Source organism: Ambystoma mexicanum, chromosome 9, assembly GCF_040938575.1.
Source record: "Ambystoma mexicanum isolate Mex_15411 chromosome 9, UKY_AmexF1_1, whole genome shotgun sequence".
In the NCBI taxonomy this organism is placed as follows: Eukaryota; Metazoa; Chordata; class Amphibia; order Caudata; family Ambystomatidae; genus Ambystoma; species Ambystoma mexicanum.
Genome location: NC_090931.1, coordinates 588,275,846 through 588,289,719, shown reverse-complemented (window position 1 = coordinate 588,289,719; position 13,874 = coordinate 588,275,846). Strand labels below are relative to the sequence as shown.

Here is a 13,874-nt window from a genome sequence, read left to right as displayed (position 1 = left end):
TCTCTCCTTAATTATTTCTGGTACTTACCTGCATCTGGGCTCCAGCACATAGCACGCTCTAGGCAGGGAGGTCTTCTTGCTATATAACTCATGCCAGGGACTGAGCTATATCTCTCACTTAGCTCTGTCTTCTCGCTTCCTCCTCTGCCCTTCCCTTTGCATTGCGGTCTTATCTCCCTCCAGGCCTATTCCTCTCTAGCCCATCTCATAAGCCTTCCCACCCACTAAAGTGCCAAATAACGTGGGGGGATTGGTCGGGCAGTTTACCTATTAAGGCAGTGCTATATTTTTGCCACGGGTTCTTCTTCATCCCAGTGTTTCTTATTCTTTAGAGGGGTCCATGGGTGTGCAAGAATGTCATCCCGGTGATCCCCAATAACCAAATGAATACCCTTAATGGAAACTGAGGGTTTATACTATTGGTACGCCATTTTGAGTTCAGGGGGACATTCACGCAGTGTTATCGGGCTCTGCAAGCTGTCTTTGATCAGTCCTGAGGACTCCTGTTGCCTTCATCATGTACCTAATTGAGGTTCTCTGTCACCCACTCCTGCTCACAGATGTCCGGCAAGCCCTTCTCTTTTCTTCTAAAGATTGCAGGGTAGCTCACTAGCTGCCCACAAGTCTTTCATCATGTACAGTATAGTGTCTACTTGTCTAGAAACAGTTTTACATTCCAGGCCTTTTAGCTAACAGAACCTGATCCTTGCTCTTATCCATAAGCTTGGGCTCAGGCAAGCAAGGACTTGTGTTTTCAGCCGCATAATATTTAGAATGATTTCTCCCTGGACAATTAACTTCTTTAATAGGATTGTGCAGGCCAGAAGGGCTCTGCTGCCGATTGCTATTGGGAAGGGTGGTTGGAATCTGGGTGATCTTCGATGTACCAGCTCTAGGGGCTGCATCACTTAGCAAGGAGTGTCCCATACCTCCTCAATAATGTCACCAAATATGTATTTATTGCACAATACAATAGAGGAAGAGGCAACACACAACCCTCAGGCACAGCAGGCAATGCTCTCCAATCCTGATGTCTAAGAGGCTTCTATCGTCCACTCTTACTGAAGAGGAACCTGGTCACCAGGGAGCATGTCCAGAGCTGAGAAGACTTTGCCACTGACATATGGGTGCTCAGCATCTTCTAGCAGGAATATGGATTAAGAACCAAGAAGATTTCACCAAACGTTCCTCCAAATCCAGCTGGGATTCAATTACATAATCCAACTCTGAGCAAGAGGCAACCATATTTTTTTAAAATGTTCTGCATACCTAGACAGGCACAAGCAAGGAGGAAAAGAATCATCTTCTTTTGTTAATGCCAGAAGAACTATTTCAGACCTATCATAGATCGTAAGAACTATGAACAAATGGGTCAAGAAACAAAAATGCATGATGAAATTATCCATCAATCTCAGGATGCCTACATTCACACACCCATCAAGGAAAGTCAATCAATTCCGAAGGTTCCCCATGGGAAAAAGATCACTACCAGCCACCCTCTGAAACATTCTCCAAATGTATGAGACAGTGTTCCTGAGAATGAAATATATTTTGTCTATTTGCATCCAGATGATTGGCTAATGAAAGCATCAACATAGGGGTCATTTGAGCAGTCCGTAATCATGACTCTGTACTATCTGGACCAGTTAGGCCTATACATGGGCCAAGAGGAGTCCGCAATTGCACCAGTTCAGAAGGTACAGTACTGGAGCAAGACCTTAGGATGGACATGTCTACACGTAAAGAGATCCTTATCAATTACATAGAAAATACCCAACCTGATGAAGATTCCTTACCCCCCAAAGCAAGATGTGTCTCCTCCCTGGCGGGTTCGGTGGCATTGTACATCGTCGTCATACATCATGCAAGGTTGAGTGTGTGCCCTCTCTGGACGTATCTGGTGAATCAGTGGAAACAGAAAACGGAACGATGGGATGATTAGATCCCTCACAACAAAAGAGCACAGGAAAGCTCCATGAAGGCAGAAAAAAAGCATCAAACCTTGTGACAGGAGTTGCTTTTTCAGGCCACTTCATGCGAACAATATTAAGAGATGCCTCTCTCTTTAGATGGTGAGTACATATGGAACCTCCATCAACGTGGTGTCTGCACCTCAGAAGGAGATGCTGGAACTGTGGTCAGTCCATCAGGCCCTAAAGGTGTTCTGTCCCTAGACACAGGACAAGACATTACTTAAACAAATAGACAGCACCCAAACAATATCCTCTATCATCACTGAAGGAGGAGCATCTGGCATTGGGCTCCAGGGAGAGGCATCCAGCTCAGAGCAGTGCATCTTGCAGAGACAGAAAATACCATGTGGACACATTAAGCAGGGTGCCCTCACCTTTTTAAATAAACCTCTTAATCATTGTAGGTCACTGTCAATACACGATTGGTGATGGTATTTTCACATGATGATGTATGTCAACTACACCGGGATTTGATTAGGTGTGTCGCGTGAACAATATAAATCGCTCAATCAATCAATCAAGAACACCAGTGGTCAGTCAACACCAAAGTTTTACAGAACACCTTTGCTTAATGAGAGCATCCAAGTGTAGACCTTTCTGGCACTGCAGCCAATGTAGACACTTTGCATCCAGGTTCCCAAACCCAGAGCACTGGGGACTCCCTTTTGATGGACTTTTTAGGGCATTTTGTGTACACCATTCGATCAACCCCTCTCATTTCTCAAATGGTTATGAAACCTAGACAGAATCAGAGCCCAAATGATACTCATAACTCCAGCATGGTCTAGTTAATGGCGGTAAGCAGAGTTGCTGAAACGCCGCGCATTATCTGCATACCAAAAGAAGCCGTGCCGGCAGGGCCTCCCGAAGAGATGAGAGACATTCTGTTCCATATAAACCATGCATCACTAAACTCAGCAGCTTGACTCCTCTTATCCTACAAGATGGACAGCTGAGGTTCCCAGGATGGACATTTTCAGAGAGATGACGCGACTGTCAACAAGAACACGTTATGTCTTCAAGTGGAAATGATTCTATATATGGCGGGTGAGACGGTGGATCCACCCACCTTCCAAGAAGATACAGCATTACTGTATCTGTTTATTTTAGCAAGGCATGAGCAACACTATTATTCCGCAGAAGATCACAACTGCGTACAGGACAAGCACCTCACAAACGTCTTTTTTTTTATGATTCATGTGGTTAAAGATGTCTTAGACATATTTAACGGAAAACAGCCAGTTTCCATTACTTTGGCGATGTTTTCTGCAGATTTCATCAAATACCATTTCACCTAATGAGATTTCACCTAAGTTATTCCACATAAAATGGTAGGTGAAATGATATATGTGTAATGCATATTAGGTGGGGTGTAGAGTAAGGGTATAAGTTAGGGTAGGGGGCCTCCTGGGGGGAGAAAATAAAAGTAGAAAAACTGAAAAGATAATTTTGTATTTCTGTGAAATGGATTTGGTGAAATCTCCATTAGGTGAAATATTTTTGAAGAAATCACATACATCCCTTTGGCAAAGCGTGTGTGTAAAATGCAGAAATGTGTGTTTTCACAGGCTAGTTCTATGTTCATTTTTCACCAGTAATATTTTCGATGGTTTTTTTGCTAAATGTTTTTCTCCTGAAAAAACTAATTGAAACATTGTTTATTCTTTTTGGGAGGGTTCCCCAAACTCCCCTTTCCCCATTAATGTAACTCTATTCCCGACCCCTCCCCCACCCCTTGTATAGCCTTCCCCATCCTCCCCCTATGTTTTTCGATGGGTTTTTCGAGAAAAACACATTCGGCAAAAAAAAATCAAAAAGATTACTGGCATGAACATTGTACCCACAAGTGTTACTAATAAACATAGCCGCCCTTAGCAAGCATCCTTCTCCTTTTCCTCAAATGGACTCACAATTGCAAATAAATCAGAGGATATTTCTCTGTGTCCTTCCTCTTTTTCACCAGTGGAACGTGTCTTGCAGACTTTAGATGTGAGAAGACCCTCAAATATCCTATTTTTGGGCAGAATCAAAGTCTTAACATTTGTTTGTAAACCCTGGTACCCCCTGCGTCTAGGCAATTCATTACCCGATGGATGGTTCATTGTATAATATACTGTCATCAAAAAGAGGGGAAGACGACTTCCTGGTAGACCGAGAATACATTCCAAAAGGGGAAAGGCACCACTGGGGCTCTTCTAAGAAATGCCCAAACAGCAGACATTTGTACAGCAGCTACCTACAGGTCTGTTCACCCCTTCACACAGCACCACAGGGCCTCATTATATATTTGGGGGTATTCTGCCGATAAATCCATCGGGATACCACCAAACGGAATTACTGTTACCGGCAACAGGCATATTCCAAGTGCCGGCATATGAATCCATGGGGGGGGATTTCTGGTATTACCGGCACCAGTAATACTGGCATTTTGTGGTGATCAGGTTACGGAATTACCGGCAGCTTGGAACTGCAAGTAATTCTGGCCACCCCATCACCAAACTTGTAGTATGCCAGTGCAGTAACATGCCGGTATATGGAATTAGCAGCACGTTAACACTGCACCGACCTACTTATAATGAGGCCCACTGACTCTATGGTGGAATCTCAGGTAGAGCAGGCTTTTCTTCACAGTCCCTTGATTTATTTTCAAACTCCCTCGGGGTAGTCTCTTAAAGTTGTGGGGTCTGCGCTCTGCCATGTCAGAGTGGTGCAGTGTATAAAGGTCTGTTGTTAGCATCTTAGATCTGCCATGCCCACCGACCGTGGTAAGGGTTCTTCTGACTACTTCATGATTAAAAAACAAAAACAAAAAAAGAAAAAAAAAAAGTTTGGGGGTTGCGGGGGTGTCCCCGCATGTTCCATGCAATAAAGTCGCCACAAAAAAACGGCAATTTTTCGGCGATATTTTTGCATGGCGAGATTTTTGCGACGACATTATTACATGGAACCCATCAATGTTGTGTCTTCCCGGTTCTCTTTTTTCAATTGGCTTCTTTTTAATCCAGCCTTTGTCTCACTCATTCAATCATTCTTTTGTAGCATTGTGCTATTTTCCCAATTCTTTCATTACTTTGCTGCTTAGTTTTGCTGTCAGATTAGATTCTATATGCGCTAGTCTTGCTCGATTCTGTGAGATTGATCTATTTGCAGCCCTTGCTCCTCCGCCCCTTCAACTTGCTTTCTTGCACCATCCCTTCCCCTTGTTGCTTCTCCCTTCTTTCTGGCCAGATTCCTAGGTTGGACCATCCAACACTCTAGTCCCTTCTCTCTTTTCATAATGCTTTGGGGTTCTAACCCCCTGCCATAGGTATAGGGGGTGGAAGCGGGGGCCCCACTTCTGCTCCCATACATGCATACATGTGGCAGATTTCCTCTACCTTCCTGGATTCTGCCCTGATGCTCCCGATGCTGCTACTCTGCCTAGCTTCCTAGACTGACTTCCTGCTCATTCTTCATTCCCGCCCTCCCAGACATGCCTCCCACAAAGCTTCACTGCCCGCCCTGCTGTTGGGCCCTTTTTTCAATCATCCCCTCCGTGATTATTGCCATTCATTTTGCAATGAGCTCCTTGCGAAATGTGTGCAATCATACACTTGCTGAAAGGCTTCAAATGTCTTTTGTTAATGGTGTGGTTGACGATATGACGTATTACTGACCTGGCACCTGGCTGACAGATCCATTTTGGCTCATGACAATTTCAGGGACCAGCTAGATATGCATGTGATTTAAATCAGTATTCCGGTATTATAAACTGTAATGACACGTCCAGGAAATCCACTTAACATTGAAGGTCAGTTACCCCAACTACAGTATTCTAAACACATATTTTACATTTACTTACTAAAAAGGAATTGTATTCTTTTAATATCATGAGCATCCTATGAGATTATTTGGTGTGATTGTAGTCTTCTTTATCTTGCGTGTGTGATACTCACCAGACTGTTAGCTTCATTCTTAAAATGAAGCCCTGAGAAAGGTGCACGGGTTGTGAAACATGTGCTTGTTAAACTTGTCCCCATTAAATAAGTATTTGGGAAGATATTCGATGCATAAATGCATTAATGAACAAACACCTGGACATCTGTTTTTTTTTACATATGTGCTTTCATTTATGTGTGAACTTAATGGATATCTAGCGCCTTAAAGAAGGCGAGCATGTGCACCTGCGTGACATCCAACCTAACCATCCTGGGCAGCCTTTCACTGAGTTACCAGTTCCTCCACACTTTCTAGAACCTTCTCCACGACTCCACTAACCTTCAATGTAGCTTCCCTTGGGAATTACAAATGTATTCTACAAATATTGACAATAATGCCTGTGCTGATCATATTTTTTTTAATTAAATTAAAAAAATAATGCACAGAAAAACATGAATATGAACTATTCATCATGACTGAAGTGCTTTGGGTGTACTGGTATAACGCTCATGACAGAATTTCTTCGCAATATACTTTACACTTCCTTTCCTGGGGGTCAAAGCAGATTACAACTCTCAATTTACTTAATCGGTAGTCTTGTCAAATCAAAGACTCGTGTTCATGATTATTGGGTCTGAGATGTGTTGCTGACACCTGCATGGCTATAACTATGACTTGGCTAGCACGTGTTTCACACGTTTGAGGATATAGTTAACCGCTTGCTGTGCTTCTTCTGAGCCTTAATGATTCCAAAGGATGCCACATAGATAAAACATTGCGTTTAATGTGTTGTTAGTAACATGTGTCCTCACGTTGTTGATCAGCTGCTGTCTTCTGGCTATAAGGGAGCACACTGATCCACGGATGCTTGATCATCACAGGCTGTATTGGGGAAGCAGCTTGACTGTGCCTTCTGCAGGAAGTGGACTTCCGGGGCAGGCAGCCACTTCATATGGAGTGAGTGAGGTTCCCTACCCCCCCAAGTACATAACACAAAATAAGGGGTGTCACGCAAAATGTGCTGAGGGGCCCGTGGGATTCCTGTCACTGAGGGACATGCACAGCTCATCAGGGCCGGCCTTAGGGCAAGGCGGGCCGGGAGACCGCCCGGGGCGCCATACCCCCCCAGGGCGCAATTAGCCCCTGCCACGCCAGCACAGGGCAGTCTTTCAAGGGCTCCTTGAGAAATGTTGCAGTGGAGAAATAACTAGGCACCTTCAGTCAACACCTGGGGCCTTTGGGCCCTGGGGATCAAAAGTCGTGATGGCGTCAATATAGATGTATCACGTGGAAGACAATCGCTAACCAAAAAGGAGAACTATGTATTTATTTACATCCAAACAAACACACGGACAAGGAAGTACATTCAGATGAGAACTTTTGTGTGAATTACAGTACATGGTACTACAAGGTGCACATGAATGAAGGTATGTGATGGCTCAGTCAGAAAATGTCAATACGATAAACAAACTAGAGAAACAGAAAGAGGACTGGAAGAGCGAGGATCAAATGGGGGAAGTTGAGGATAGATCGACACCAAGACAAACAGTATGACAGGGTGGAGGGGGTGGAAATGTTCTCTGATCTGCTGCTATAGCCCTCTGTAAGCATTTTGAGAATGGAATCTGACTAATGATATTTCGGCCTCTGTCTTGTTTTTTTCTCTCTCTATAGCTCAAGGCCTGTTATTAGACTGAACGTCACTGTTGACTTCACACCCGATGAAGTGCCTATTATGTCTGACCAGAAGCCCATGGAAGCGCGGCTGTGCTTCGGTATAGAGTCGACTTTTCAGAAACTCGGTAATGCCTATATCTCACTACACAAGACATGTTTATTCGTCGATTTAAACTCCATCTGGAAATTAACTGCGCACATCCGGTTAGGCGCATCCCCTAATGTGTCCTGCATTTATTGTGTGCCAGCAGAAGTGGTGGCTGTGTCCTGGAGTGCAATGGTAGGTGTTCACAGTGGCGGCTGGTGAACTCTCAACCCCTGCACAAAAGGTGAACGAGGATGCACGCGCATCCCATTCCAAGGGGCTTTGGAGGAGACTCCCCGCAGAACATTTTTTAAATAATGTGGTGAAATGGTGCATTTTTCATCAAATGCTCTGAAGTAAATTGGATATAAACATACAGGTTTAGCAGGCATCTGTAGAGGGCACCACATGAGATATTCCAATGCTACAGATGCCAGCCTTGCCAGCGTAGATAGGACACTTTTTCCACGACTAATCATGCATGTGCCCTTCAGAGAAGAGTGCAGCTCAAATATTCCCAGGTGCTGCTAATTACAGTCTGCGTCTCTTTCTTTACACCTTATTAGTCATACGTTTCATGAGTCACATTTGCTCAGTATGAACACGTTTTACAGCTTTCATAACGAAAAGGAAACCACATTAGGTGTGCGTGCATGTTACATGTGGCCAGATCACCTCTCTGGCCCCTGTGAGCCTCTCTGTCACGGAGCACACACACAAACGTGCTTGCAGTCCAGGCTCCATGGTCGCTCTGACGCGGCTGTGGAACGCCCCGTTTATAACAGGCGTCACTACACCGCGTGTGTGTGTACCCTTAAAGGGGCAGTCACCACACCCCTCCTTTTTCATATCAAACAACAAAAGAGGAAAACTAGAAACACTTCAAAACATTACACTGCACCCAAAAAGGAACACCCCTTTAATCACATTCCTCCCAGTCCCACAAGTCACTTTTCAGGCCATGGACTGGGCCCACCAGTTCAGGGGTCCAAAACATAGTAATTGAGATGAGCAGGCTTCCCCCTCCCCACCCTCTGGGGATACCTCCTGCCCAACTCACGGATCGGGCCCTCTTCACCTGTGTCGCCCCGACCGGGGGGACTCAGTGGATGGGCCGGGCCACCGCCCTTGACCAGTACTTCACCACAGTCTCTTCTAAGAATCACCTCCGGCCTGGTCTCTCCCACCATCTTGAAGAAGCTGGCATTGCAGCATTGCAGTTGACAGTAGGAGTCCCGTCCGATATAGTCACCATCGAGCCACGTACCACCACCACGTCCATTAGACTGGGCTCATTGGTTAGTGACAGCTTGCCTGGAGGATGCCGGTTCTTCACAAGCACTTTATCAGCCAGAGTTAGCGGCTGGGGCCAAAGCCCTCTTCTTATGTTCTCTTCCTCCGTCATGTGTCTCCTCTCACGCTCCACCTGAGCATCGTCAATGACAGCTGGTTCCTCCTCCCGCACTTCAGGGATCAGACCCCACGGACATCGCTGAAACATCACTTCTGCTGGTGCCACTCCAGTGGACGCATGCGGGGTGGACCTGTATTCACTCAGAGTTTGTTCTAGGCAGTGTTCTTGGCCGTGGGTAATTGGAAACACTTTCTTTAATGTTCTTATAAACCTTTCTGCTTTGTCATTTGCACAGGGCCAAACGTGTGTGATCTTCCGATGTTGTATTCCATGGTCCCCATCAGCTGGGCGAAACTGTCCCCGTGGAATGGCGGTCCATTATCGGAACACAGGGTCTGAGGCAGGTCATGAGTGGTGAAGATCTTCTCTAGGACCATAGGCACCTTGTCAAAAGAAACAGAGTCGATTAACTTGACCTCAGGATCCCGCGACTATTCGTCGACCGCTACCAGGAAATGAGTGTCACAACCTGTGGACCCAAAGTCAGCATGTACATTCTGCCAGGGCCTCGTTCCTCAGAGCATGGTCTCAATCAGCGGCTCCTTCTGTGCTGAGGCCACCGCCTGGCACCACACACAGGCTGTCGCAAACTCCTCCACCCGTCTCTTAAGGTCTGGGAACCATACCTTCTGTCGTAGCCGGGCCTTAGTCTTGGAGATTCCTTGATGGCCTTGGTGCTCCAACTCGATGACTTGGGTAACCTTGCACTTTGGTAGAACTATGCAGTCACCACGGAGTAAAAGTCCTGGCTCAACAAACGCCAGTTCATCTTTGACTCTCCACAGGTATTACAAAGCTGGCCTTACCTCCTGGGTCCTCTGGGCTAGCGTGTCCACCACCGACATCCATGACCCTTGCTGAAGGGCCTCCTTTAGAATGGTGAAGCACTCATCCTCTGCCTCTGCCTTTTCCAGCTCAACGATGGGCACTGAGTTTGGGGTTGCTGCCTCTACCACCAGCCTCACATGTTCGTCTGCTTGGTCTGCCTCCTCACCACTGATGTTTGTACATCCTTCTGCCTCGCCATTGGGGTGCCTAGACAGATAGTCTGCAGCATTGTTACTGCCCAGCCAATACACCAATGAGACCCCATATTCGAGAAGCGCCAGCATCCACCTCTCAATGCGGGCTGGAGGCTTGGAAGACGAGCCAGCCATGATCGGTAGCAGGGGCTTATGGTCAGTTACCACCGTCACCAGCCATCCCAGCACATACAGGCGAAAGTGTCGACACCCCCACAGGACTGCCAGGGCCTCTCTCTGAATCTGTGAGTATCGCTGCTCTGTCTCCAAGAGAGCCTTGCCCACGTAGGCAATCGGCCGGACCTCCCCATTTGCGTCCGTCTGTCATGCCGTCGTCTGCAAGAAGGATTCCCTGGCGACCAGGAAACCGATGGCTGCTTCACCACCATTGGAATGTTCCACGTATGGGATTGTACTTCCTGTTGTTTCGTTCTAGTCTTTCTTTCTACTGTCCTCTGTTTCCGTATTAAGCCATACCCTTTTGTTTGTTTCAGCGCGTTGCAACTTTCTGCGTTAACACTCCGTACCCGCTCTGAGCTTTGCTCTCTGCTTGCCTTATCCCGCCACCTTACTGGTCTCAGCCTGGTTCCGTATATTTAGTTTCCCGCTTTCATGTTGTTTGTCTTTACCGCCTTTGGCGCGTAACTTTCTTCCTTTTGTCTTTCTACGTTCCTCTTGTTTCCTTGCTTTCACTTCGTTCCCAGTCTATACTCCCCCTTCCGCCTCCTCGTCCCATCCTCGGCTGTTTTGCTTTCCTTTACTCCTACTCCTCTCCGCCTCTTACCTTTTCTTTTCTTTTCTTCCTTGGTGTCCTTTCGTCTTACTCTTCTTTGGCTTTCCAGCCGTCTTTCATCCAATCTGGGTTTTCCACTGCTTCGAAAAGTCCGGTGTACTAGCGATCTACATACCACTCCTACCTCTCCTCGCATCACGTGATCCATAGTGTGCTCACAAGTCTCTTCTCCTTCTCGGAAGAAGAACTTTCCTGGAATCAATTCATATCTGGAAGCCAGCATTTACCCGGAGTCTACACCTTCCTGGAGATTAAAGTACAGTTCCCCGACAATAAGACTCAACTATTAGAGAGGTTTTTTTCAGCATCTGCTTTTTTCCTCTCTTCTCGGCTTCTTCGGGAAGGGGTCCCTTGCATTCCTGTTCCATCAGGGAGACAGGGTGGCTTCTTACTGCAGAAGGCCTTTTCTCTTCACTAAAAAGAAAACATCAAGGAGAAAGGGGCGAAGACACGAGTCATCATCAGAAGATACAGGTGAGGAGGAAGGGGGTCAGGATCAAAATAGTTCTGGTTCTGAGGAATCCTGTGATATATTTGACAATCCTGACAGTTTGCAACGCCCAAAAGAACCCACTATGGCTACTGCTGAACAGGTTCATGAACTACTCACTGCTGTTCATAACCTCACCCAAGAACTCCAGACTGTAAAGGCGGAGAATGTTGTTCTGAAACAACAGATAGACAACCAAGAAAAAGCACGTGCTGAACTACCCCCCATGTCCTTAGCCTCCGGTAAATACGATGGTTCCCCGCACAAGTTTAAGGAATTCATGGAGGTGTGCATTATACACTTCACCTTCAGACCCCAAACGTATGCTTCTGATAATGCCCGAATCGGATTCCTAATCTCCAATCTCACTGGGAACGCCTTATCTTGGGCCACGCCTCTTGTTACTAGCGTTAGCCTGCTGCTACAGGACTACAGTGGGTTTACCGCCCAGTTCAAAGAAACCTTCGAGAGACAAGAAATTGCCTTGGTTGCCAGCAAACAGCTGCTTGATATTCGTCAGGGTAACTCCGATCTATTATCCTACATATCTCGTTTTAAACGAGTTGATGCAGAAACTGGGTGGCAAGAGACGGCCCAATACACCATATTCCGTTGAGGTCTCCGAGAGGAGCTCAAGGACGAATTGGCATGAGTACCTAGACCCGCAACCCTGTCAGATCTATGGTCAACCGTTCTGCAATTGGATTTCCGTCTTTCAGAGAGGCTTTCAGAACGACGAAAAGGTCAAACCTTCACTCTGCCCTCAGAACCCTGTTTACCCACTTCCTCCTCAATCCATCAAACCAAGGAAGAACCCATGCAGATCGGTACCACTCAAGGGCCCCTTACTCCTGATGAACGGAAGAGAAGGACGGACAATAACCTGTGTTTGTATTGTGGATCGAATCAACATCTTCTACGAGACTGTGCAAAAGTACCACCACGGCAGTCGGGAAACGCCACTCCTCGGAACTAATAGGGAAAAGTTACCGAGGTGGATTGCCTGGTCTCTACCTCTCAATGTCAGTCACTTCGGTGACATCCACTGACGACAATCGTCTTATGGTTTTGGCAGTTCAACTAAACCTACACCAAAAGACCTATGATGTCTTGGCGTTATTGGATTGTGGTGCAGCAGGATGCTTTATGGACATCATGTGGGCAAATAAGTCTGGTATCAAACGTGTAGAGAAGGAAGAAGACCAAAAGGTGGAAGGGGTGGATGGCAAACCCTTAAGCTCCGGTCTTATTACCCACATTACACCTCCCATGACAATGAAGTTGCTACAACATACTGAAACCATCCAGTTGGACCTTATAAGAGCTGCCCACTTTCCAGTTATTTTAGGTGTTTCTTGGCTACGCAAACACAAACCTACCCCTAACTGGAAAACTAATTAAATGTCCTTCTCATCTGACTATTGCTTAAAGACATGTCAACCTGAGACCAATTACACCACTGTCCAGACCATCTTTGAGTCCTCTACAGCATCTGATACCTTGGGTATGCATACTATACCCGTCGACCTTGCACAGTACAGCGACGTCTTACAAGACCAGGAACCACGAAAGTTACCTCCACACAGACCCGAGGACTGCGCCATGGACCTGGTACCAGAAGCCCTGGTGCCGTTTGGGCGCATGTTCTCACTCTCTCTAAAAGAAAAAGAAGTGCTCAAGACATACCTGGACTCTAACTTACAAAACGGTCTGATCCAACCATCACGTTCTCCTGCTGGGGCTTCTTTGTTTTTCGTCCCAAAGAAGGACACTACTGAGTTAAGACCGTGCATCGATTACCGAGGATTGAATAGAGTTACCATCAGAGACTGGTATCCGATGCCATTGATCAAGGATGTGCTAGAAGCAGTGCAGGGAGCCAGTATTTTCTCCAAAATCGACCTACGGAGTGCATACCATTTACTATGCATTCGGGCCAGGGACGAGTGGAAGACCGCATCCAGAACCGCGCTCGGTCACTTCAAGTACTGAGTAATGCCCTTCGGCCTGGTGAACGCCCCGTCCGTATTTCAACTGTTTATGGACCGTACCTTCTCTGATCTCTGATCTGTTGTATCATTGTGCTATCATCGGTGTTGACTCTCGATCAAATGGCATTCGATCAGTTGGTTTTCGACCAAATGACCTACAACTGCTATCATCTACCTGGATGATATATTGATATTCTCTAGATCCCCCAAACTGCATTCACAGCACCTTCATCAAGTCATACAAAGACTTAAGGACGCTCACTTAAAGGCCAATCCAGACAAATGTGTATTCCAGGTGTCCACGGTTCCCTACCTTGGATTTAACCTGTCCGCTGAAGGCATCCAAATGGACCTTAGCAAAGTAGCTGCCATCCTTCAGTGGCCAAGTCCTAATTCAGTAAAAGAAGTACAGAGATTCTTGGGACTGGCAAATTTTTACCGCAAGTTTATTCCGGATTTTTCCTATAAGGTACTGCCCATCACCAACTTGTTAAAAAACTCTCCGTTTGTT

At 46.3% G+C, this 13,874-nt stretch overlaps 1 protein-coding gene across 1 annotated transcript in view; it reads left to right on the top strand.

Annotated features, from left to right (window-relative positions):
- Nucleotides 1-13,874, top strand: part of ITGAE (integrin subunit alpha E) — a 439,817-nt gene that overhangs the window by 280,204 nt on the left and 145,739 nt on the right. The window contains exon 19 of the mRNA XM_069615209.1: nucleotides 7,566-7,693. Coding sequence (XP_069471310.1) covers nucleotides 7,566-7,693 — 128 coding nt within the window. The remainder of the gene's footprint in view (nucleotides 1-7,565; nucleotides 7,694-13,874) is intronic.